Source organism: Limanda limanda, chromosome 18, assembly GCF_963576545.1.
Source record: "Limanda limanda chromosome 18, fLimLim1.1, whole genome shotgun sequence".
Lineage (NCBI taxonomy): Eukaryota > Metazoa > Chordata > Actinopteri > Pleuronectiformes > Pleuronectidae > Limanda > Limanda limanda.
In genome coordinates, this window is record NC_083653.1 from 22201965 (window position 1) to 22227729 (window position 25765).

The 25765-nt window shown below is 39.0% G+C and overlaps 1 protein-coding gene across 2 annotated transcripts in view; it reads left to right on the forward strand.

Annotated features, from left to right (window-relative positions):
- The first annotated feature begins 308 nt into the window (after positions 1 to 308).
- The window catches only part of cdk19 (cyclin dependent kinase 19), a 52906-nt gene continuing 27449 nt past the window's right edge, over positions 309 to 25765 (forward strand). The window contains exons 1-3 of one of the 2 annotated variants that reach the window (XM_061091621.1): positions 309 to 565; positions 6057 to 6132; positions 25236 to 25346. In XM_061091621.1, coding sequence (XP_060947604.1) covers positions 438 to 565; positions 6057 to 6132; positions 25236 to 25346 — 315 coding nt within the window. In that variant the 5' untranslated portion in view covers positions 309 to 437. The remainder of the gene's footprint in view (positions 566 to 6056; positions 6133 to 25235; positions 25347 to 25765) is intronic. The other variant, XM_061091622.1, reaches the window with a different exon arrangement.

Below are 25765 nucleotides of genomic sequence, written 5' to 3' on the forward strand. Positions count from 1 at the left end.
TGTGAGGACCGATTCAATTTATTGTATTACTTTGATTATAATTGGGGTGTGTGCTATAACATCACTGCCAATAAACGTTTAGGGATCATTTCAGCATTTCTAAAAAAAAAAGGTCAAACCGCCGATGCCTGCATGTTTGAAGAGGGTTCATGAGTACGCTCAGCGCAACAAACCGCAGCGAGATACGCGCGTTGTAGTTTCCTTCATCTTGGCTTCCAAACTGGCGAAGCAAGGCGCCTGCTCAGAAAGAACTACACTAACCAGTGAGCCCTGCGCGCCAATTAGAAACGTCAACGAGCCAGTGAACATTAAGCGGAGCAGACCAAAATCCCAAACAAGGAAATGGTGGGGGAATAAAACGAGCAGATTATTTAATTAATGCATGTAATAATTAATATTTTATTTTATTGTAAATTAAGACGTTTTTATGGGTTAAAATGGATTACGACTTCAAAACAAAGCTGGCGGCCGAGAGAGAGAGAGTAGAAGATCTGTTCGAATATGAAGGTTGCAAAGTGGGTCGAGGCACCTACGGGCACGTTTATAAAGCTAAACGCAAAGACGGGTAAGATAACCGTGGACGATATTGTTTGTGCTGTCATCTCACTGACCACAGGCTGCATGTGCTCAACACACGGCTCGGCTGTGTTTAGAACTGGGCTTTAGATTGAACCCTGGCCGAAGCGCTAACCCGTGTGTCTGTGTTTTTGTTTTCATGTAACGCACACACTCACTCACCAACAGCCCCCCCCCACTCCCCGTCCTCCTCCCCACCCCCCTCAAAACAACACACTAAAGCAGCGGCGGTGGGTTTAATGTTTGGGACAAGTGTCTTCGTTACCGTCGCAAGTGAATGCAGCCTGATGTTGATGCATGTAAACCGAAGCCAACGCACGTCATTTCGAGCGATAGTGACAGTTCAGTGCCTTTTGCGTGGACAAGCTGCCCCCTCCCCCCTCATTTTAACGCGGTGCACTGCCAAACTTTTTTTTCCTTACGCTCACAGTGGGTAGTGATCTGTTTTTGTACAGTCTAATGCATGTGCATATAATGTGTACAGTACATGTTCTGACATTTCCCTCATGCTGAGGCAGCAGTTTGATCTGTGCCGCTGGCTTCAAGCTCACTATTCACAATAATACTTGACAGTGCGATTTTCTTTTCATAGCGAAACTGAAATGTGTAAGTTTGCCAAAAGCTTAATCACTCTGCCCTGACAGATTGAAAAGAACGTGTCATTCAAGAAATACTTTGGCCACCGTGCATGAAAAGTTACCTTAGTGAAAAGCTATTGGCTATGTATAAAACAATATTTTTTAGTTGTTGCTACACAATTGCAGCAATGCAATATAATTACAATTTGCACTAGCCTAAGACTATTACAGGGATTGGGCTAGATGTGACAGAGGATCATATGTATATGACCCCAATGAAATAAACACTCTTAGCGGCTATTCAGCAATATAATCAGGCTCTACCTTCTAGAACAACATAATTCAAATGATACAGGGAATGAGTACGAGCATATGATCAGATAGGATTGAAGAGGTGATGATGTGTAGTTAGAGCCTCATGTTATATTGAATATCACGTAACATGGAAAAGAAAAAAAGAGCTGATAATGGATCAGTGCTCTGCTTTGAACAAAAGTTTAACTCTTTGTATTAGGATATTAAAGTGGGATTGATGCAGTCATGAATCTGTGTTTTGCATTTGCTATAACCAGCCGAGGAATCAGAATAGCCTTCGCTCCATTCAGCATTGACTCACAGAGTTGTAAAGCTGAGTCAGGCAGTGCCCTGTTACCTTCTGGATGGATAATAGAGATGTGACGTGAGGTCAAAAGGTGATCACAGGCAGGTCATGGGCAGCCTCTCTGCAGTAGTAATACGTGACAGCGTATGTAATGCTGCAAAGTAACACAGTCCTAGAGGGTGTTTGATACGTTCTATACATTTTATATAGGGTAGCTTACCTGTGGGGTTTCTTAAAAAATCATGGTTGTCAATGTTGTGTTGTTTACTCCACCTAATTATTGTTAAATGGAGGCACTATAGTAACTTCAGTGGATGTGACAGTGATTTACTCTGTTGTGCTTTAACCCCACATTGAAGTAAACCAAGCAGTCTAGCAGTATCATCGGATCAGCTGTTTTTTCAGCTCAAAAATCAATCAAAAGCAAACTTGTTCAAGTTTACCGTCTGCTAGCTTTGGGCAGACTCGTCCTGTAAAGCTATTCCCAATCAAATAGATTAAAAAAAAGAATAACAATGATCACACCAGAAATAAAATTGGAAGGTCGTAGCACTTCAAGGGCCACTGTCCAGCTCCAAATGTGATTGAGTGAGGGAGTGACAACTTTTTTCCACAAAATTGACTCTCCTGCTTGAATCGGTTTGTCAGTGCCATCAAAGTGCAGAACCAGACCTGCTGCAAAGATATTTCCCTCTGGAAAACACTGGAGAAATTATATGATATGTCTTTTAGGAGAAAAAAGTAAAAACTTACATGAACATACCTCTCCTAGTCTTATAAAGTTTTTAGAGCCATGGCATTTACAGCTAAATTGCTTTAGATCGATACTGTGATACAATAATACAGCTTTTAATATGTGCTACTGTGGTTGTTTCCCTACTCAGAAAAATAAACAACACCACTGAAACGGGAACCTGAATCTGAACTGCTGTAAAAAAGCTACATTATATTCTCATAGGTTGTAGGCAAGTAGGACACCACATATTAAGAGACAGTGTCTCAATTCAGGGGTTGTGTCCTTCGGAGTATGAGGCCTACATGGCTTCATAGACTCTCTTCATCGTGGGCTGCGTAGACTGCAAAGGCCGAACCGAAACAAAATGGTCGTGTCTGGTTAACAGAGGCCTTTCGTGATTGGCATCACTAGCTCATTACGTTCTTATAACTGTTGCCTAGCAACAGCGCTGAAGCTGGACACAGAAAATATTTATGTATTTTTAACAATATTCAGTTGAATTGAAGTGTGATCCTCAACCATTGGATGTCTCATTGCATGCAAGTGGCATTACCTCTTTGAGAAACAGTCGCTGAAGCACGACTAATTCTGCGATAACTTCAGTTTTTAAGTTGGATGACACCTTCAGCCTAATAAAAAGCATTCGTTTCCTGGCTAGGAAAAAGTATGCCCTCGACAGTGTGTGAAGATATATTGTTAAATAGATGGACTCTGTTCATGTATTTTATCTGGAATTGTGGCTGTAGGAGCCGGGATTCTAGCTGTATGGCCCCAACTGTGCATCTGTCTCCTACAGACATGATGTACCATTTCCAATTGACTTACTGTGTGTTGTCATTTTGCACCTTTATCAGGAAAAGTTTTTTCCTGTCACTTTTACACTAGCAAATGGTGAAAATTTCCCAAATCTCCAATTACTTTCAATTGTAACATTCACTCGACAGAATGGATGGCATATTATTATGATATTATCTGAAAGGTTTCATTCAGTTCTTAGAATTTTAGCCCTGTCCAGTTATGTTAGGTCTACTATGGGTGTACTATGACAAAAATTGCAAAAGGTTCCAAAGAAAACTGTGTTCAGACATTTGCAGTGCTTCTTGTCTCTGGTGGTTTTTAAACATAGGGTTACGATGCTGGCATTGAATAGTACTCACAGAAAGCTAGTCACCAGTGCATCAGCAGACCACAATCTTCCGAACTTTAAAAGAGACACGATGGGACTGTGGGCAAACCACACTGGCGTCATTGCTGATTCTGGCACTGGCATTGAAGACACACACTAACCAGAACAAAACGCTATGCAGAGACCTCAAGGCCCCTCACCAACAGAACTGATAGTGGTGCTTGGTCATGTGTGGCCTATCATTGGTGTTAGATTTTGTGTAAAAATCTGGTGCAATCTATTTGTAGCTGTTCGGGCATGTTATGGAAGTACTCTTGATTGGCTGGCTATTTATGAGGTACAAACAACTGTGCCAAATGAAACATTTAGTCACGCATAGTCTAAATTTGGATTCTGAGCTTTGAATGTGAGACTCCATAAGATTCACACTGACAAAAAAAGAATTGACAAGCCTTTGGTCATATTTCCCAGATGTTCTGAGTGCACAATTTTTTTTACAAGTAATTCCATGTCAGGAACATACAAAACCGGCCTGTGTTGATGTTGTCAGCCAATGCCACTGGCTGCAGTGATTAAATACATTGTGTAGTCATAAAGCAGATGTGATGCAACACAGCCATCTGTCTCTGGTGGTGTTGTGAGGTTGACCTGGTTTGTCAGTCCCATAAAAGTGTGGATCCAGATCTGTTGCAAACATATTTTTTTCCTTGAAAACACTGGAGAAATTATTTGTTATGTTGTTTAGGAGAAAGAAGTAAAAAATTACAAGAACATATTAAGCTTCAGATGTTTTTCCCATCATGTTTTCTTTGCTGTTGGATACACCTTTAGAACTGATAGCTTTAATAATATATTTGTTTACAGACCAAATTATTAGATGTTATGTTCTGTTTTGAGTGTATGTGCAGCTAACCTAGTATTAGATATGTGAGCCTGACAGTTCCACTTAATCCACGACTCTCCAATGACAATAAGCCTAAAGGGGTTAGATCTTAAAACCATGACCTCTTGTTTGATCTGTGCTAACTGCTATCTGAATGAAGTACTTGATGTCCAAAGACAACTGTGCCTTTTTGCTGTGTTTTAAATAGAATGTGCTTCATATTAGTCCTTCTTTTCTCCACTGCTCTATGATTAAAAAGGATGTCATACACTGGTACACCGCATATCTGCACAAAGGGGATTCATAGGGACAAATGACTCCTCAAAATGCAGAGGGGGGAAACAACAACAGATTTTGATTGGGCCAAAACTGTCATGACATATGCAAACATTGAAGACAATATCTAATACATACAAAATTACTGTAGCTTGTTCCAACTCTATGTAGAAAATCGTTCGTGGATTCACATGAGTTATAGTGTTGATTATGAAATGACTTTTTTTTCCTACATTAGTAAAGTGATTAGAGCTCAACAGGCTGCACCTACAGCGATGGCATTGGGTTGCGTTTAGTTAGGGTATCAGGGCTCTGTGATCCATTATTATCATATGTAATTGTGGATGTTTTAATCACAGTTTCGGCCTCAGATTCACAATAGTTTCCTTCCTGCAGGCATGAAAACACATGGGGAATAAAGAGGAAGTAGAAAATGTTGCATTGCTGTTGTCAATTAGTGCAGTTTCCGTCTACATATATTTTTTACAGATTCATGTAAGGTCACTGTGACCTTTGACCTCTGGAATTTCCGGTGATCTTTGAGCCCAAGTGACAACTGATCAAAAGTTGTAGAAATTTACTCAAGGCAGTCTTGAGATGTTACATTGAAGAGGCAAAAAAACTGTTTTGTGAGACCATCATGATCTTGCCATTGAACTTTGAACAATCAATTCACTTAATCCATTAATCCAATTCCCAAGACACATTGAGATCTGATCATTTAGGCCAATGATCCAAGTAGAATTTTAGTGAATTTCTTGTAATTTCTGTTATATCAAAACATCTAATGCTCATTCCTGTGAACTGAAATGTTTCTATAACAATGTCTATGACAGTGCGAGCATGTAAGAGGGGATTTCATTCATAAGTTATATACTGCATGTCTTTTAAATCAGACTTCAACATAGAGGAACCTAGCAGGAAATGGTTCATGGACTTTTACATAGCGCTTTGCAAGTCTTATCGACCACTTAAAGTGCTTTACAGTACAAGTCACATTCACATTTTCATGCACACATTCATATAGTGCTCTATACGCATTGCTTTATCTCTCACACACTACTCATAAACTGTCAGCACAGTAGTTGGTGCTGGGGTCAGGGGTAGTTTGGGAAGAGTATCTTCCCCAAGGAGCCGAGGATTGAACCACCGTCCTTCTGGCGATCCTTGGCTGTTCAGCTACATCATCCTGGGACACAATCTCAAGAACAGACTAGGAACCCTGAAAATGTTTGGGTGTTTTCTGACGCTGCATCTATTTTCTCTGTTTGTCCCCACAGAAAAGATGATAAGGAGTATGCACTGAAACAAATAGAAGGCACTGGAATATCGATGTCTGCCTGCAGGGAAATTGCTGTAAGTTGATTGCACATTTATGCATATGTGTTTATTGCTGGGGTAGGTTACTGTTTTATATTTTTTATTTAAAGTCGAACATTTTATGAAAAATACTACTTTACTTTATTTTTGAGTTACACACGCTCGCACACACACACACTAACACACAAAAAATTAAACTAAATGCAACATAATTTGGTCTTCGGGATCAGAATTTATTTATTTGGACTTTATTTGCCCACAGAGCAGGGATTCGAGATCTGATCACTACAGACACACCCTAGATGCATTATAATACTAGGTGTGGTGGACCAACATACTACTTGTATCTCTCAGGGCGGATTATAATACTGAGTCAAAACTTTGGTGACAGTTTTTTTTTTTTTTTTTGTGTCTGCCGTGTGATAGAAACTTGACGCCCACTCGCTAGGGGTGATTCTTATGGTGGATCTCCTGCCGGGTTGTCACATCAGGTCATTCGAACTTTCTGCAGAGTTTTGGCTGGAGAAAGTCCAGAGGCTCGCACATTTGCATTCTCCCCTCTGGTTAATGTCAGGAGATTCTCCCATGTTCAGTGTATGTCTGAAAGCATGAATCTCAAGTTAGAAAAGGGCTTCTCTCTGCTTTACTGCAGCCAAGATCAGCTTATTTTCATAATTAACCATCTATAAGACTTGTTGGACGGACGCAGCGAGCCAGCCAGCACTATTGAGCTTATAGTATTTGTGTTGGAGACGGTGCGGCCTGAGGGTGAGTGAGTGTGCCACTCTGCCAGACCTCTCAGAGGCTTCAAATCAGGGTTCGAATTATCTTTTTGTCTCTAAGGGGGTCTCTATCTCATAAAAAAGTTGGCGCACCGCACACATAGCCTACCAAGGCTATACAATTAAATAGCCTAGGCGCGAGCAGCGCTTTTGCGGACGGTAGGCATAGGCTGTATACAACTTGACGCACGCACACAACAGACAGAGACATTTTTGTACAGAAATTTATTTATTTTAATTAATTTCAATATATTATTGATTGTAATAGTCCATATATGGGCCATTCTACCGAATTGGTGCAAAGTATGGTCCCCCAACAAGAAAAGCTATTTACAAAACAATTAAGTATTCATGACATAGATTTTTACCAAGAATGTGTTAAGGTCTATTTAAACCCAAGACATTAAATGAGATAGGGATAAGCTAAATATATACAAAATCATCATTTATAGGGTACTTTCTATTGCGAAGTAGCTGTCCCCAACCCTGACATCTAAATTTCAATTTCTGAAAATAACACTTTATCAATTTTTTAGATTTTTTTCAGTGATCTTATTTCAAAGATCTTTATGATTTAGTTCAAACAGAACTTGGAAGATTTAGATTTATTGTGGGTTTAATTTTTAAATTAAAAAACTAAAGTCAAAAAATCATGTCCCCAGTTTTCATGTCACTACCGAAACACAACAGTTTTAGTCCATTGGCTGAGCCTGGTTTTTAGCCACACCCCTGCATTTTTGAGCAGGCAGTGACACTGCATCCCTGTCCCTCCTGGCTCAATGATTAGTTGCTAAAACCCATACTTTTGATGTAATTGTGTTCCAAAGTCTGAAAATCAGCGTGTAACCTTAAGAATTGTCACTACCGAAACACATATTATCTTCAATTAAGTAAACTTTTTGGGGTTTTATGCAAAGTATTGTGTTTTTATGTGTGTTCACATCTTCAAAGATGTGTATACTAGCCATGTGCTTGCTAGCATTCTTTAGTTATGCTCAAAATTAGCTATAATTGTCACTACCGAAACAGTCACTACCGAAACATACCGTCACTACCGAAACATAAAGTTCCAACTTCAGGCCTAGTTTAGCTGCACATTATTCAACAGTCTGAAGCCAATCTCACTGCTGCAATTTGCAAACTCACAAGATGCTAGTTCTGTACAAATACTTTAATGCTGCAAACTGCTCACAGGACCAGTTTTACATATCCATTATTCAATTTTTCCAATTCTATGATCAAAAGGACAAGATCTGGTCCACAGTGGACAAGGTCGTCACCTTAATCCCTCCACCAGAAAACGTCACACAGAGGCATATCCAGATCACCCCAAGAGTGTTCACCAAAGTATGTGAAAAGTTAAAATTTGTGAATGGATTTGTGATGGTGTCTGACACTAAACCCCCTTAAACATACAGTACGACATAATATCAGTTATTTGTCAATGTTTTCTTCTATTTTACTGAACCCACTTGGGTAATGTTTGTACTTTAAATGGTTCTGGACGAACAATTGTTATGTCCTCAAATATAAAATTATTCTATTGACCACAAAACATTTGTGTTTTTAATATTCCCAACCTATAGCATGTTATGAGTTAAGATTAAGCAATAAGGTTGAGGAAATATGATACAACCTTGCAAACAAAATACTGTGGTCACTCCAAAAACAGTGCAGTCACAACCGAAACAGTGGATGTTTTGTAAAAAATAAAGTATATTGAGTTATCAACTAAAATGTTATGATACTGATTGGTTTAATGTATGTTCAATTTCATCAATCATCAACTCTGGAATCAATATGATCAGTATTATGCATTTTACAAAGAAATATTGCATTTAGATTTTGATGAATTGTATAAATTGAACTTTGAAATTTGGTAAAAATTTCATTTTTATTGATTAAATTGTGAAAACCTTCAAGAAATATTTTTAAAAATACTCTTCAGAGAAAGGAAACACAATTTTAACAGGTTAATAATAATACTTTTTTACTATAGTTTATTACTATGTTTCGGTAGTGACAATTTTTGGGAGAGGAAAAACATTCCAACACAGTCTGTAAATACAACATAAACATTGACGGTTCTTTTACTAGATATGTGTACTTTAGATATGGTGCAATATATATACGGAAAAAGTTTTGGGAATAAAACATACAAAATTTCAAAATATTTCCAGCCTGACTTTGCACCAATTCGGTAGAATGGCCCATATATTTCATTTCATTACTGCCAAATCGGAGAGGAAACCCATATTTTCTGATCCTAAATATTCTACAATTTTTTGTTTTTTTGGCTGTAAACCCGAAACTTGTCAGGGCCGAATATGAATTCGGCGCCGGTGGCCTTTTTTTCAGTGGCATAACTGACCGTGATGTTTCTTTTAGATGTAGATGTATTTATCTCAAAAGCATGTTAAGCTAAAAGCACACAACCTCTTCTGACTTTATGACCTGTCAAGTTGTTCGTATCTACTATGCAATTTGCTCCAGCCTAGTGGTGTGGTGGTGAAGTGCAGTCATGCTGCGTTCATGGGCGTCAGGTAGGCAACGGTCTGGCTATGTCCCCGTGGTATGGTATCCTATTTTAATTTAACGTCTTAATGGTAAGAGACCACACAGGGATGGATAATGAGCGTTATTTAACATTAAATTACAATGTCATATATGGCAGACACCTTCAGATCAGGGCTGCAACTAACGACTATTCTGATAGTCGATTAGTCACCGATTATTGAAACGATTAATCGACTTATCGGATTATGAATGACACAAATTATCAATTGCTCTTATTTAGCAAACAGCTTTTAAATTTTGCTTGAGGTTGTTCAAAGCATGTGATGACTGAAAATAAAGACAATAAATGTCAATACTTCATTAATAAAAAATGTCTTTTAATAAACTTTAATTAACTTTAATAAAAGAAAAATCAAGCCTTTTTCCATTTAAAACCAAGGACAGGCAAAGTGCTAATAAAAAAATATTAATATAAAATCAAGAATCCATTTTTCCTGTTAACAAAAATGACAGGGAAAATAACAGCAATATAAACATCCACAAACCAAACTACAGTCTTCTTCGGACTAAATAATTGTGATAAAAAAAAGACGTTTGTCAGGCAATAGGATAACATTTCGCTTTTAAACTCCTTAAAAAAAAGTTTAAACCATATTTTTGCAATGGATTCTAGAATCCTGCGCACAGGTATATACGTGTATATATAACATCTGACAGAGGCGAGTCCGCATCGTCTCCGTTACGAAGTCACACGTGACTCCTCCTCAAATGTGCGTGTCCTGCTTCCATGGAGAGCAGGTCCGCCGCAACAAATACTGCAGGTAGTTTTTTTTTCGGGCTGTTAAGAGTGAAGTTCTCCCGAACTTTTGACTTCCTGGTAGGCGATGGACCATGTTCTGTCGCTATTGCACATGCGCGGCTATTGCACATGCGCGGCTTTCATAGATAGGAAGGTAGTGAGATGACACACTCCTCAGCTACTTCCATCAGCAATCCGGTAAAACGACTTTTAGTTCAGCTGCACGGCACGAGAAACACGCACTATGACGTAACCAACGATTCATTGACGAGTAAATTAGACTATTTTATCATCGATTTTTGTAGACGACGTTGACTAATCGTTGCACCCCTACTTCAGATATGAGAGACCCCCTCAGATTTTTGACTTTGTTGCTTTCATGGGAGCTAGTCCTCTCTCTCTGGGAGCTCAGCCCCCTCTGGCTCCCACGTAATTCGAACACTGCTTCAAATATAGAACGCATGTGGCCCTTCCCTTAATAGGGTGGAGCTGTTATGTAAGTGGCTCTGGAATCCACTATAACATGTTTACCTGGACAGGCAGGGATATGCCATATGGTGCAAACACTGTCTGTGACACTATGCAAACACTTGCAGTAATATTGAGCAAACTCGTGGCAGTGCAATTGCATGACCTTTTACTGAATTTTTTTGTTTGCACCCACCTTTAGCTGCAAATTGAACAGTTGAAAAGATGTTACCTGCTCACAGTAGAGGAGGGTGGGTAACTAGGGGGGTAGAGCTTTTGTTTCCTTGAAATCTATCTACAGAGAAAAGTGTTATGTTTCAGGCACAGACAACACATAATGAGATGATCATCTTACTTTCCACATCATTCCTCAAATCGGAAAGCTGCTTCTGTAACTGTACATAAAATATACAAATTACATAACATTTAATATGAATTAAGTAAAAGGGGTTAAGTTAGCATTCAAAAGCTACTGAAAAGCATTGACAGGCTGACCATACACCAGCCAACAGGTGCTGGCTACATCTACAAAGATGCTTTCATACATGCACTGAACTCCTTATTTTCTGTCAAGGAGGTGCACCTGGTCTTCTAGTAGAAATCCCGAAGAAGTTGACGTGAGAACACCACATCCCCCTCTTGTTTCATGGCGAGCGAGTTGGGAGAGTTGATAACGTCTCAAACATGCAACAGACGCAAACATTTAAAAAAAACAACCAAATATCTCCCAGTGAAAAAGCAGTGACACACACCTAGAAGATGTCAAGTGGAGTTGCTATTGAAGGATGGCCTCATGACTCTTCTTCGAACACTGTAATAGTAGATAGATATTATATATATTACATACATTAAATAGTGTATAAATCGTGTGGATTATTATTTCAATAATGCAAGTAAAAGCCTGCATCTCTGATTGGCTGTGGTGATTTGCGCTACTATTTATCCTTTGAACAGCCAGGTTTCCATCAAATTGTATTTCTAGGTGAACATCAAAATAAAGAGGTTAATATGAGTCTATTCTCTACTGTTTTGAAAATTAAAGACTTTTCATTTGTCTCTTAACATACTATACATCAGTAAGTGATTATTGAAAACATGTGAGTTAACACAAAGTCTATAACGTTTTAAAGCTTTCCTTGTTTCCTGATTTTTTGGAGAGTCTAAAAAGAGGACCGCAGATTGTTATCATAAACTTTATATGTCCACATTCATGACGACTTGCCCCCCTCATTAGCATAGCCCGTCCCTAAAACTATATAAGAAATCAGGTTTGGCGATGAAAAGTTATTTGGGCTGTGATGTTGTATGTAGTGCCCAGGCCCATACCTTTTGATCGGTGGAGAGGGAAGTAAGAACTTTGGGGAAAGTCCCGCAAACAAATTATGAAAATATTTTTTCTACGTTATAGTAGACACCGATATTACAGGCTGCACTCCTTTGCCAGTATTGATCTTAGGGGCCACAATGTTGGCTGTCAATCATCGTAGATAGACGAGGTCAACCCTACCATAAAGAGGCAGGACCTTTCCTGCGACTGGGCGTGGCTTCCATGGCTGCCGGGTCACGCCCAGTTAGGGGAGACCTGTGTGAGAGCAGCAGAACTAAAGCCGTTTTTAGTCATGACAAATGACAAGCCTGGACCAGCTCTAACTATAAGGTTTATCGTAACGGAGTTTAAGTCTACTCTTAAATGTAGGGTGTCTGCCTCCCGAACTGACACTGGAGATGTTTCCACAGGAGAGGAGCTTGATGGCTGAAAGCTCTGGCTCCTATTCTACTATTAGAGACTTTAGGGACGACAAGTAAGCCTGAATTCTGGGAGCGCAGTGCTCTAGTGATAAGGTACTAACAGCTTTTAGAGGTATAATGGTGCCATACTATTAAGGGCATTGTGGGTGAGGAGGAGAATTTGAAATTATATTCTAGATTTAACCGGAAGCCAGTGAAGTGAAGGTAATGCAGGAGAAATGTGATCTCTTTTCTTGGTTCTTGATTAATTGATTATACATTTCTGGTTTTATGACAAGTATAAATGGGTGATTGTGCATAGCAGTGGCAATTTACAGAGTGTGTCCTGATAATGTTTCCTAGTGGAAGCATATATAATGAGAATACATTTGGGCCGAGCACAGAGCCCTGTGGAACACTGTGGTTAACTTTGGTGCGCACAGATGACTCCTCATTAATTTGCACAAATTGGAATCGATCTGAAAAATATGATTTAAACCAGTTCAGGGCGGTTCCCTTAATGCTAATTAACTGTTCTAGTCTCTGTAATACAATTTGATGGTCAATTGTGTCGAATGCTGCACTAAGATCTAACAGAACGAGGATAGACACAAATCCCTGATCTGAAGCTATTAGAAGGTCATTAGTGACTTTTGCTAAGGCTGTCTCCGTGCTGTGATTGGCTCTAAACCCTGACTGAAAGTCATCATATACATTACTTTCCTGGAGAAACTCACACAGCTGATTGGCTACAACCTTCTCAAGGATTTTAGAAAGGAAGGAGAGGTTGGATATCGGTCTGTAATTGGCTAAAACCTCCGGGTCCAGGGTGGATTCCTTTGAGAAGGGGTTTGATTACAGATAGTTTAAAGGACTGCGGTACATTTCCTGATGATAATGACAGATTGATTGTGTTCAGTAACGTACTATCAAGAAGATGATAAAGATATTGCTATTCAGGGATCGAGGAATACTGGGTTTGGTAGACGTGTGACTCTGTCAGCCTGGCTACAGTGCTGAAGAGAAACCTGGGGTTGTTTTTATTTTCTTCTAATAATGTGGTGTAGTAGGCAGCTCTTGCTTTGTGGAGGGCCCTCTGTTGTAGGAGCGCCACTTCCTTTCTAGGATTCTTGACGGTTGTTTTAATTAATGTGTGATAGAATTACACATTAAGAAAGGAAGAGAGAAAACACAAAAACTAAGTTAGAAAATTAATGCACATTTAAATTGAATAAAGACCAAAAAATCTAGTTACCCAGGACACTTCAGTCCCGTAAGCCTTCGCATTTTTGTTGTCTAAACAGAGCAACTGGCTCACAGATCGCTACAATATGGTGTATTAACTTCTCCAACCAATAACATTATAGACAACATTTTTATTGTAGATTAACATCTTTGCTGACATCTTCGGTTAACCGAACATAATCGATATGTTATAAATGATGGCATTATTTCCTTAGTTAACAATGTCTGATTGAGATTTATACAGCAAATTCAGGTTATTGTTGTGCTACAAAATGTTATGCCTTCTCAAAGGTGATAGCCAGTGGCCGGAGGCATTATGTTTTCAGGTTTGTCTGTCCATCCGACCATCTGTACGTTCGTCCCATTCCTGTGAATGCCATATCTCAGGTATGCCTTGAGGGAATTTCCTAAAATTTGGTACAAATATTCACTTGGACTCAAGGATGACCTAAAATCTCAAAGAATAAGGTCAATGTGACCTTACAAACCACATTTGAAAACAACCTTGTGAATGCAGTATCACTTCGACTCACTGATACATTTATTCGATTTCAGTGGTCAAAGGTCAAGGTCGCTGTGGCTTCAATAATAATACCAGCACGTCTCCCCCTTTGAGGCAAAGTGTTGGCAAAGGTGAGCGCAGCTTTGACCAGAATTTCCAATAACTCCAAGGAATTCACAGCCCTAAGCCACATCAACTGGTTACATGTGCAGGTTTAATAACATAACATCTATCTACCAATCTACATACCCATGAAATGTTTCAATATCCTTCATGTAAACATTAGTCAATGCTGGCTGGTGTCTGTGGTGCTTTTTATTAGGTTCATAGAATCACATGGTTTTCTAGCTAAATTGTCTTACATGGTTGATTATTGTTTGATTGTTTAACGGTTGGTTGAGCTGGTTTCACATGTGTCTTTAACATTGTTTGCACAGTTGAATAATACTGAAAGAAAACTGGAGTTAAAGTAAATATTGAGAGTCCAACTATTTTTGGTTTCATTGTTGTGGTTTAATGTTGTATTGTTGTGCTCTTAATATGGTCATATGATCATTTTACAATTGCATTCTTCACCTCAATGAATCTGAAGACCGTATGTAGCAGCGACGGTGATCTCCCAGCAGAGTAAAGCCTCGCTTTACTTGTCTCTTAAACATTACAACCAGAAGATTTTGATTTTGCTTTAAAAGATCTTATAGGCTTGCCCAACAGAACAATGGAGTGTTTATGCCTCCCAAACCACCACCTCGCTGCGTTTAGCAAACTATGCAGATGGCATACCACATGCGGCGGAGCTGAGGCGGGAAGGGCGTAAAGAGGTTGGTTTGGCTGCAGCAGGTTTTTTTGTTTAAAATATTTTCACATTAATGATATTCTGCCTTATGATTGGATACATGAGAGAAATAAAACACTTTGTTGGTTGCCAACAGTCTATTGATCTGATGATTTTAACAAACATCAAATAGTATATTATCCAAAAGACACAATCGTTATATGAAGTGCTGCAAGTTGTGTGTGAGCACCATCAGATAACATGGAAAAACTAGGAAGTAAATTATTTGGAATCATGTCTAAGCTTCTGAAACAGGCCTCATTGTCTTTGGATACAATTTTTTGGGGGAAATGTTTGGAATGAATATCCCAAGTTTGTTGCCACACATTCATGTGTGAATTGTAGTTTCTCTTTGTGTTTTGATGATAATTATGATTATCACATACGTTGTCGCTATTTCCTACACCACACTGCTTCTTTTCTCCAATATCCAGGCAGTCAAAGCCCCACTGCAGTCTATATGTCAGCGCAACATTGGCTGCAGATTGCATAACAAGGCCCAGTAGACAATACTTACGAACGTGTGTGAATCCTCATCTGACGTCTAAACGAGGTGAACTTACCTGTGTAGGAGGAGTTCATCAGCATAGAGCAGTGTTTCCCTGACATGTTTTTGAACAACTGACAAAGTCCCTCACAGAGACACATGTTACATATTATTTGGATGGGGATGAGGCACCCTGTGTGTAAAGAGGAGAATGATGTGTTTTAGATAAGTTGTGTTCATAAGTGCATAGTCCCCCAAAATGGCCCTGCCTCAACTCTCCATTGCCAGTAGCAAAGATGACAAGATGACAAAATCAAATTGCGTCATATCAGGGGTCTCTGCTTATCATCAAGGGGCCCTGAAATCCTTCAGTGTCTGAAGTTTGTATTGTATTGCATAAGTCATTTTGCACATGAGTCCCCATTCCCTGTTGGATACAATCGCTTTTGTTTCGTTAAATGTCCTGACCTCTTAAATATTCCCCTTTTTTTCCTGTCTGCCATAAAAGAACACGTGGGTAGATACAGTGTGAGCAGTGGCTCAAATAAATGAACGGGTGTTGTTTTTCCATGTGAGGATAAGTGTGCAGTCACTCCTCCAGTCACACTGATCTGCTTAAACTAGATGACACAGTCATAAATTGTGTGAGCGATCCTTTCATCTCCAAAGTCGAAACCTAAAGTTATGCTCCAGCTTTGAGATGAGCCCTCATGTTGGTTTTCTCACCAGTCTCCACGAGACAACCTCTGTTCTCTGGCTCAATCAGCTGCTCATTCCCAGCCTGCGGATCGCTGTGCAAACAGGAACATGTTTTTGTTGTGTTTGTCCAGGGTGGATGTTTAAAAGCTCAAACACGTGGTTGCTAGGGATTGAATGAGCGTCAATTAAATGGAGGAGTAAACTTTCTTCAATCCTCAGATTACTAAAGTGAAGTCAAACTAACTCTAGCAAATTTTAAAAACCATTTAAAGCAATGCCCAATGCGCCAGTGGAAGTATATTTATAGTGTTTTTATAATATATATATATATATATATATATATCATAAAATGAAGTGTGATTAGGAGGCTTGTCTGTGAGTGCATGTGTGTTTCATCAATAACAATAGAGTAATAGGTTGGGTAATTCCTAAATGTGTTTTGGTAATTACAAGTATAATTAAATGTGCTTAAACTAGTAGGGTGTAGATAGCATTTGCATCTGCAGTCCTTGGGCAAGAAAATGTAAGGGCTTATACAGTACAATACAAAATATAATGCCAACATTGTTTATAGATGCATGTGTGTGTGTGTGTGCGTGTAAACATTAAATATGTGATTATAAATGAAAATAGGGTAATATGCTAGATGATGCCGTAGACATATAACATGCTAATGAAGACAGTATTACAATAGAAAATATAGTGAATATGATTACAAATGTTTTATATATGCATTCCTTTTTTTATATGTTTAAATAGTGTACATGTACATTAATTTAAAAAAATAATTTTGTCAGTTATACATGATAATTTTATTATAATAATTGTTTGTCTTTAGACGTCTTAATTGATGTCATGTTTTTGTTTTTTAGTTGTGTGACCCCAGCAAACAATCGCGGAAGCTCAACATCTAACAGGGAATACTAATAGTATCCCAAACATGACAAAATATAATACAATAAAAAACACACAATATGTGTATACAGTAAATGCATGAGCATATCTGCTAGTTTACGTGTTGAAGTAAAATGAATGTATCTACTGTTTAATCTGCTTCAGAAACCTCATTGTGTTAGTTCTTAAGGATCCTGCTCTTAACTCACCCTTTGACCTGCAGCTTGCAGTCTGTCAAAGACACAGCCGAGTCAGCAATACCACCGAGTGGCTGCTGCTGCGTGTGCACTGACGTCTCACTGAGCCAGTGGCCGTCACTTTATTCATTCTGCAGGGAGATGGCTTTGGCGTATATATATGGCCCTGCAGACAGAGCAGCAGTGTTTGCTTCTCGCCAGTGGCAGGCGGAGCCCTGCACACAGCATCCTGTAGTCAGTGTAGTGGATCTATCGACCTGCTGCTTGCCAGCTGCATCAGAGGAGTCATTAATAAATCCCCAGGAGCTGGATGATACAGGGCAGTGCTACTCTCCTTGTTTCTCCTTATCCTTGTCTCCTTACCTTTTTGAAACATATAGCTATACACTGGTCATGTAATGGTTTATAGCTCTAAAAAAAACAAAGATTTCATGCAGTTTTTGTTGACTGACCATATTTTATTTGCTGAGATTTGCCGGTGTATTAGTGCAGTAGGGTTAATTATTTACATTGTATACACATATGAACATACATACTGTGTATGTATGATGGATATTACCCATCCAGACCTGAGTATGAGACATACGCTGCTGTAGCACATGCACTTGCACTGCTGCCCTGCATTTTTCATCAACAGGAGGAGATATATGTGTGAATGCAAACGGACTGTAATGCCTGTTAAAATTACATTTGATTGGTCCAAACAGCTTCTGCTCGGACCAATCAAATTGTCAGGGCGGGCTTTATACGATGATGGACAGATCAACAGTTACGTAATCAACTATGTCATCAAAGAGCGCTTGGGTTGACTTTAGTGGTGTTTAAAGTACTTGAAAGCCATACTTGAGTAAAAGTACAGATATCTTACTTGAAAGTGACTCCGGTTAAAGTAAAAGTCAGTATCTGGTGTTGAAATGTACTTAAGTATCAAAAGTACAAGTACCAAAATTAAAAATGCTTAGTGCTTTTTATAGTAGGCCTATACAGACACAAAACAACCCACAGTTGTTCAGTTCAGGATTTATTTCAACTGACTGAATTATAACAACACTATATATATAATGTATAATTTTACAAATTTTGAACCCGAGATTCTGAGTGATAGATAAGTGCATCTGAACTTATAGAGACAACAAAGAATCAATACAACAGAATAAACAAGTGCCTCTTGATTTTACCTAAGAACACTAATAGACCTGCCACTAATAGACCAAATTAACCTTTTGTGTCTATTAGCTGTATTTTGTAACTGCCTGGATGTTTACCTGCCTGTATACCTGCCCGCCAGCTTGTCCTAGCATCTACATGTAAGCCTGTTTATTTATCATTAGACTATCTTCACTGGATGGGCCTGTGTTTGTGTTTGCATTTGTTTCCAGCAGGGTGACAATACACCTGTAGGGTATCTTGCCTGTAGGGACGACAAAGTGAAGACACAACCCTGCTTGAAGTTGTACACATTAGCCAGTTTGTACAATACATATATAAAGACTCAACAGCTTCTAAGTTGTGTTGAGTCAGCACAAAGGGCGACTAAGGATTGGAATTGGCAATATATAGATATATAATATCTTTGCAAAAATTATATTGGCATTATAGTGAGTGGAAAACTGGGCCTGATTACTTAGGGTTCCGTTTGGCGAGGTCCGTTAAAAAACCTGAATTGTGTGCGTGAATATGCAGTAGTCCACAACACAGTGTTTGTTTTTGGTTGTGTTGGCTGAAAGTTATTTTGCGTTTGCTTATATAATTGGTTGTGTTGTTTGTTTTTCCATCTCGACTTGTTTTAAATCTGTTTGTTTTGTTTACGTGGACGTGTAAACAAAACAACTAAGTAGACACGGCCAACCAATGATAGTCTATTTGCCAACAGTTTTTCTTTAAACCAACTACTTCCAATATTTTCTTTAAGGAAAGTTAACCACTTGCTGCTTCGAGCTATGTATTTATGTGCAGATGTCAACACGAAGCAGGAAAGGGAAAACGAATGTGAATCGAAAAAGGAATACCGACAAAAAATTATGTAAAGTCACCTAAAAAAGCCCTCAAAAAGCCAATTAATTTGCCTGAATAATAATCCTTACAATTTCAATAGGGCCTCACGTCTGTCAGTGCCTGTCAGTGCTCGGGCCCTCATAATAAAGACTGGACCGAGCTCCTGCAGGAGCGAGAGAGCAAGAGAGAGGTGCGCCTTGTGTAAAGGTGCACGTTGCGCAAACCTCCGCTGCTCAAGTAACGAGCCAGTTTTGAGAATGTAAGAAGTAGAAAGTACAGATATTTGTGCTCAAATGTAGCGAGTAAAAGTTAAAAGTCGTCAGGAAAATAAATACTCAAGTAAAGTACAGATATGTGAAGTATTTCTACTTTGTTACTTCCCACCACTGGTTGACTTTGTTTTCCACAAACATGCCTGCCGCTGGAGAGCTGAGATGTGTAGATGCTGCCACTGAGTCTGTTTAAGGAGACATCGACAGCTCATTAATTTTGAAAGAGGAACAGAGAAACGCGATCAAGGCATTTGTAGATCGAAAAGATGTTTTGCCGTCCTTCCTACCGGATTCGGAAAAAGTTAAATTTATCAGCTGGCCCCGATGGTCGCTTATTTAACATACGTCACATACTATGTTGCTCTGATTGGTTGTAGGTCTATCCAACTGAGCGAAGAGGCATTTTTTTCCTGGTTCGGTTGAAACACGCCCCATAATCACAGCCCAATGGAGCGGTCTCAGACTCATATTCTGACTAGAATTATGAGTATGACAAAAACGTCCGGCTACATAAAACCATGTTTGCTACAATGTCTTCTTTCCGATCCCTGCTGTATCCCAAGTTTAAAGCTTCTCACAACTGTGGTAGTCTGTGTAGAGGTAGACTGGCAACCTGGGTCGGACTCAGTCTTAGCTGTGAATATTTGGAGGCTGTCCAGCTTTTCTCTGAGGCCTTTACAAAAACATTTTACTCAGAAAGGGGAGAAGCTGCCTGTTCTTTTGTTATTGGTATGTTATATTCTTGCCATGCCATTTTAACCATCAGTTTACAGATAGTAATCTGTCTTTCTTTGCTGTTTGGCGATTTTTGTGTCAAAACACTTTGATATTTTGATAGGAAAGTGGGGTATTCATACCAAAGTTTGATTTTAAACTGTAAATTCTATTCAGTCTCTTTAGTCTCATTGATGATCAGCATCTCAGCAGCAGAAAACAGAACAACCACATTTGCTGATTTGGTCACAGCTAGCCCTCTATCCCTGCACATGTTGAAGCATGGCCTAAATGGCCTTTGCCTAATAGGGCTTGAAAATGAGTCACAAGATTTTCTGCACATGGAAATGTTTCCCACAGGACACCCGGCTTGCTGTGGCTAAGGCTGGATTACAGATGTGTGATTATGGCCTGCTGCAGGATTTTCCCAAGAGTTTTTAAAGTTTTTTTTAATGCATCCTGCTAGCTTCCAAAACGAACAATGTAAATCCTTTCAAAAAGGTGTTTGTTTGCAGCCGAGATAATTATATGTTTTACATACAGGACTGCGTCAGAAATTCTGCTGCTGTTTTGCAACTTTCAAGTGAGACCCAGCAGTGTAGTGTTAATATTTGCAATACAGGGAATAGAGATGCTCATTTTGAATTTGTTTTTCTTACTAAGAGCTAATGCCCCAAATATTAACGATAACTGACAAGAATTATAGGTAAGGACATGTAAAACAGCCCGAATACATACAACAACAGAAATGTGAAATGTGCAAATAGCAGCATAAACGATAAAACATGAGGAATCACACATCATCACTCACCATCAGCGCTGCTGTGAACAGAAGTCACAGAATAAAACAAACCAATAGGCCTATAGAGAGTTTCCTATTTATTTCATAGACTGTGGCAGACCGCTGTTTGTGTTTTAATTTGCCCCGCCACAGTTCCATAATGACACAGGAAATAGAAATCATGCAGACTTTAAAAGTACATTTTTATATATTAAAGGTTAAATGGTTATAAACAAGGCAACAGGGACAAATGTACTGATCTATTTAACAGACAGCACACGTTATTAACAATGCTGTAAATTCGAGTTTGCCAAGAGGCCATTTTTCATCTGGAGAGTTGTTCCAAATTCATCCTCGAAGTAAAAAGAATAAAATTTTTATGACAAATTTACTCAACAACAATAAAAAGTAAAGATAACTAATGGGAAGATCATTTAGGAGACGTGTGACACTTGATATAAATAATGACAAGTGCAGATATAAAAAGCAGGTGCTGTACAAAAACACATATTAGTCTGATATTGACACCACAGCACAATTAAAGACATGAATGATAAAAGCTTCAGAAAAACAGTGAGTCAACTAATCTGTTTAGTCAATACACCATTTTTTAAATAATTTTGTGTTACAGTAGCAGTGTGTTTGTGTTGTGGTGTGAAACTGCTGAGTCAGACCCAAGTCTAATGTGAACAGAAACAATCAGGAATTAACTTGCGATCCTGTGCATAGAAAATGGGTTAAACACTGCTCATTATCGAGCATCAAACACTGGGCTTGTGTGTGAAAGTCGTATTTGTCCCACATTGAGTCAGTGATCATATGAGGTCTCAGTGGGTCTGTCTCGTCCAGCCTATGGTCGTCAGAATTCAAAGTGGACCCACAGAGCTGTGGGTTTACAAGCCCTAAGCCCAGAGCTCATTGACACAATGCACTTTTATAGCCTGTGGATTAAGGTTGTGATTAAATACAAACCTCACTTCCTCATCCAAAGGCCAAATCAAAAAGCTTGCATATGATTCCTGAATAATTCCCCACAGTTTGCCCACACTACCCTCTCTGCCCCCATGTCTCAATTCTCAATTGTGGGTACAACAGAGATAGCAATACAGTACTTTTGCTGCACGGTTCATTCAATTCTCACAATGTATCTATTGTGTATTTTTTTGACTGTTCTGGTTGTTAATATTAGTTCACCAAAATTCACTGGCTTCAGGCAGTGGTGTTCAGATCTATTTTCTATTCTATAACTGAAAGGGTGTCTCCAAGTTAAGAAGCAGGTTCCTTTGTCCTGAACTCAGTAAAACCAAGTGTTCAGATCAGTATTTCCTCTTGTTGGAAATTATTTCAACTTTACGCATTAACTCGCTCAGTCATTTGGCTCAATCTGTCAGACCATCTAAGTAAAGGTCAGTGTCAAATCCAGTAACATAAAGTGGATTTGTGTGTCATTTGTCTCAATACAATACAAATGTTCAACATGGGAAGAGAGAAGCTTTTTGTGTGATCGAGTTGTACAGTATGCTTAAAGGGATAGTTCAAACAAAAAAATTATTCACTCATTTTGGTAAAGGGCTTGAGTCCACAAAACACTTCTGCAGTTTCAGGGCTAGACAGTGTTGCAGCCAAATGCAATACCATTGAAGTAAATAGTGACCACTTCTTCAAACGTAAAAAAACAACCCCCATAAAATGCATCATACTGCTCCTATGTAATCCAAGTGTCTTTAAGCCCCGACATTCAAATATGGCTCAAAACTTTACACCACCAGCCTAAATGTCCTCTGATATCCTGCTCTGGAGCTGCTCATGTTCACATCACACACACCACACACACCGCACACACACCACACACTCTGCACACAAGATCTTACCCGAGGGTACGCACAGGGTGCGCAGTAGCACCGCTACTTCTGCTATCATTGCTACTTCTGGTAGCGAACATTTAGAATAAATCACACAGTTTCGGGTTCGAATATGACTGTCCGGGTTTGGATGACACCACACGAGCAGTATGGAGACATTTTATGTTTTTTTCTGCCGTTTTTTGTTTGAAGAATTGATTTTTTCAATTGTATTGTATTTGGCTGCAACGCAGTTTACCCCTGAGACTCCAGAAGTGTTTTGTGGACTCAAATACTTCACCCAACCCTCCCTTGGCACAGTGGTGAGTAGATGATGATCGAATTTTCATTTTTCTATCTATCCCTTTAAGCACAATGAGACAACTTGTGATTTGTGAATATGAGCTATACAAATAATATTTGATTGATTGATTTTTTATCATATTGAAACATTATTGTCATTATCTATTATAGCGAAAGGACAACAAAGGTTTTCTTTCTCACACACTATCAAGACGAAAAAGCAAATCCTGTTTGCCCACTGATCAAGTGAACACTATGTCCTTTTGTAATCTTTCACATTCCTGTGAGTGATCGCGCTGTGCACCACACAAAATAACACTGATAAAACAAGACTCGTAGTGAATTGATTTGAACTACAATTTTCTCATCCTCCCATAACTATCTGACAAACTTTTGGCTGCTTACCAACATTTCAGTTTGTTTGGACGTCTGCAGACAGCTCACTGTGTCAGCTGACTGAGTTACTGTCGTGCGTCTCTCACTCTCATTCCTCTGGCTTAATTATTTTCACTGACATTTATCAATTTAACACTCTTTTAACAAGCTTTTCTGAGCTCATCATCTGTGACCAATCTATCTTTGGCTGAGAGATTTTCTTGCAGTGTGCCTGAGGGTCAAAACACAACATTTCACCTCACAACAACATTTGAGAAAATCCATTAACATCTCAGATAACGCAACATTTTCGAAACCACATTGAAATTTCATATTATGCAAACAGTAGGACAACACCATTTGTTTGCGTTTCGACAGATTTTGAGTTCATTTAGTGGATGTGTAGAGGTGGGTGGACTTTTTAAACTCTCATTGTCAGGTAACTGGTGATGCTTTGGTTATGAGTTTACTTGTTATATTTGGACTAATTTTTACATTTTGAAAAAATCTGCATATGTGCGCTGGTTTTGGGGTAAAATTGTTTTACTATAGGTGAAGTATAGTCAGAAACATGACAGCCTGTATGACTCATCCAGTCAGGGATTCACTGTTTCAGTTCTGTCTTTCTGTCTCCCCCTGAACGCAACGCCCTGTAGACACAGAGGCCTGTTTTAAGGGCATGATTGATTATGGATTGCCTGTGGTGGGTCAGCAAATGGTATAGTGTGAATGGGAGTGGGTGAAACCAATGAACTAGTGATAAAGACAGAAGTAAAATGAGTGGTTGAACGACACGACATAGCGTGTAGCATTAGCCAGGATTGAAGTCCTCCATTATGCATCTGCCTCTTTGCTAACCTCCATTAGGCCTTCAGCAGCTGGTCTAACCAGGGGATCAATGATAAATAAAAAGAAAACATCCGAAGTTTCAGTCCAGTTCATCTGAAAATGGTTCATTGGAATAAATGGATTCTAAATCTGAAAACCTAGATTCTGTAGCTTGGATGGTTGGATATAACATGGTGTTCATTATTATTTATTTGAGGTAATTTGTTGGAGTGCAAATGTCAATGTCTAGAGTTTGCAAAACAAACCTACCATAGTGAAAGGGACAGTTGAATGCTTGGAAGTTTGTTATTGTTGTTTTGCCCTAATGTCGAGAGAAATTGTGTTGTGCTCCAATGCAGAAGTCAGTAAGATGCAGCACTGAAGTGATCCACCTATTAATTCTACGAGCCTCTGTCTGTCTGTATGTGTAACGCATATCTTGTGAACCATTCATCTTAATAGCCTTACACTTGGCATGTACAATGGCTCAAGGAAGTAAATTGCCTACTTTGGTGCGATTGGGACACGCTATATGTTTAATATTAATAAATATGGCAACAGCACTCTGTAGTAGCGAGTGCTGGTGGAGCAGTCTGCCTTCAGTTTGCAGACCCGCCGGTCCGAGTTGAATCTTCTTCTACCTCCTCAGATACACCACAGCAACTGGTAGCCTGCGGCCAATAATATCTGGCCCACCAGATCATTTTGATTATTTGACTATTTTCATTTCACAATATCGGACTGAGATTCAGTCACGGTTGTGGCAGATGTGGATATTCGTCATGGCAGCAATATTCATAGAAATCCTCTTCAGTAAGATTTCAGTGCATTAAAATGCTCCCTTTCCAAGTTATTCACACAGTCTTGTGTCTTCCAGCTCCTGCGAGAACTGAAACATCCAATTGTGATCGCCCTGCAGAAGGTGTTCTTGTCCCACAGCGATAGAAAGGTCTGGCTCCTTTTCGACTATGCTGAACATGATCTTTGGGTGGGTCTCTCTGCACGATTGCTACATACGTTTGATATGTGTCTCAAAAACAACAACAAATGCTCATTAACAAGTTTTGTGTTTGGACCATGTAAAGATTATTATTGCTGAAAAAAGTGGTGTATTCTATTGAAGTAATTAAATTCTGTTCAACGTATCTGGCAAACATTTACTTGAGTATTCTGTGCACTGTGTGAAGCTCATTCAAACCTTAACACAATATCCACCAGTCATCCATCCGATTATAGGCTCAACCATAGTTGCTTCTGACACATTTCTATACAATTTATTTTCACATGTGACTAGTTAATGCACTGTCACACTGAAATAATGCTTGACCAGACATATATCAAAAATTTACTTTTCCTGTCACGTCAGAGTTTCAGTTTCGTATATTTGTCTGGTTAAAATTTTTTTTT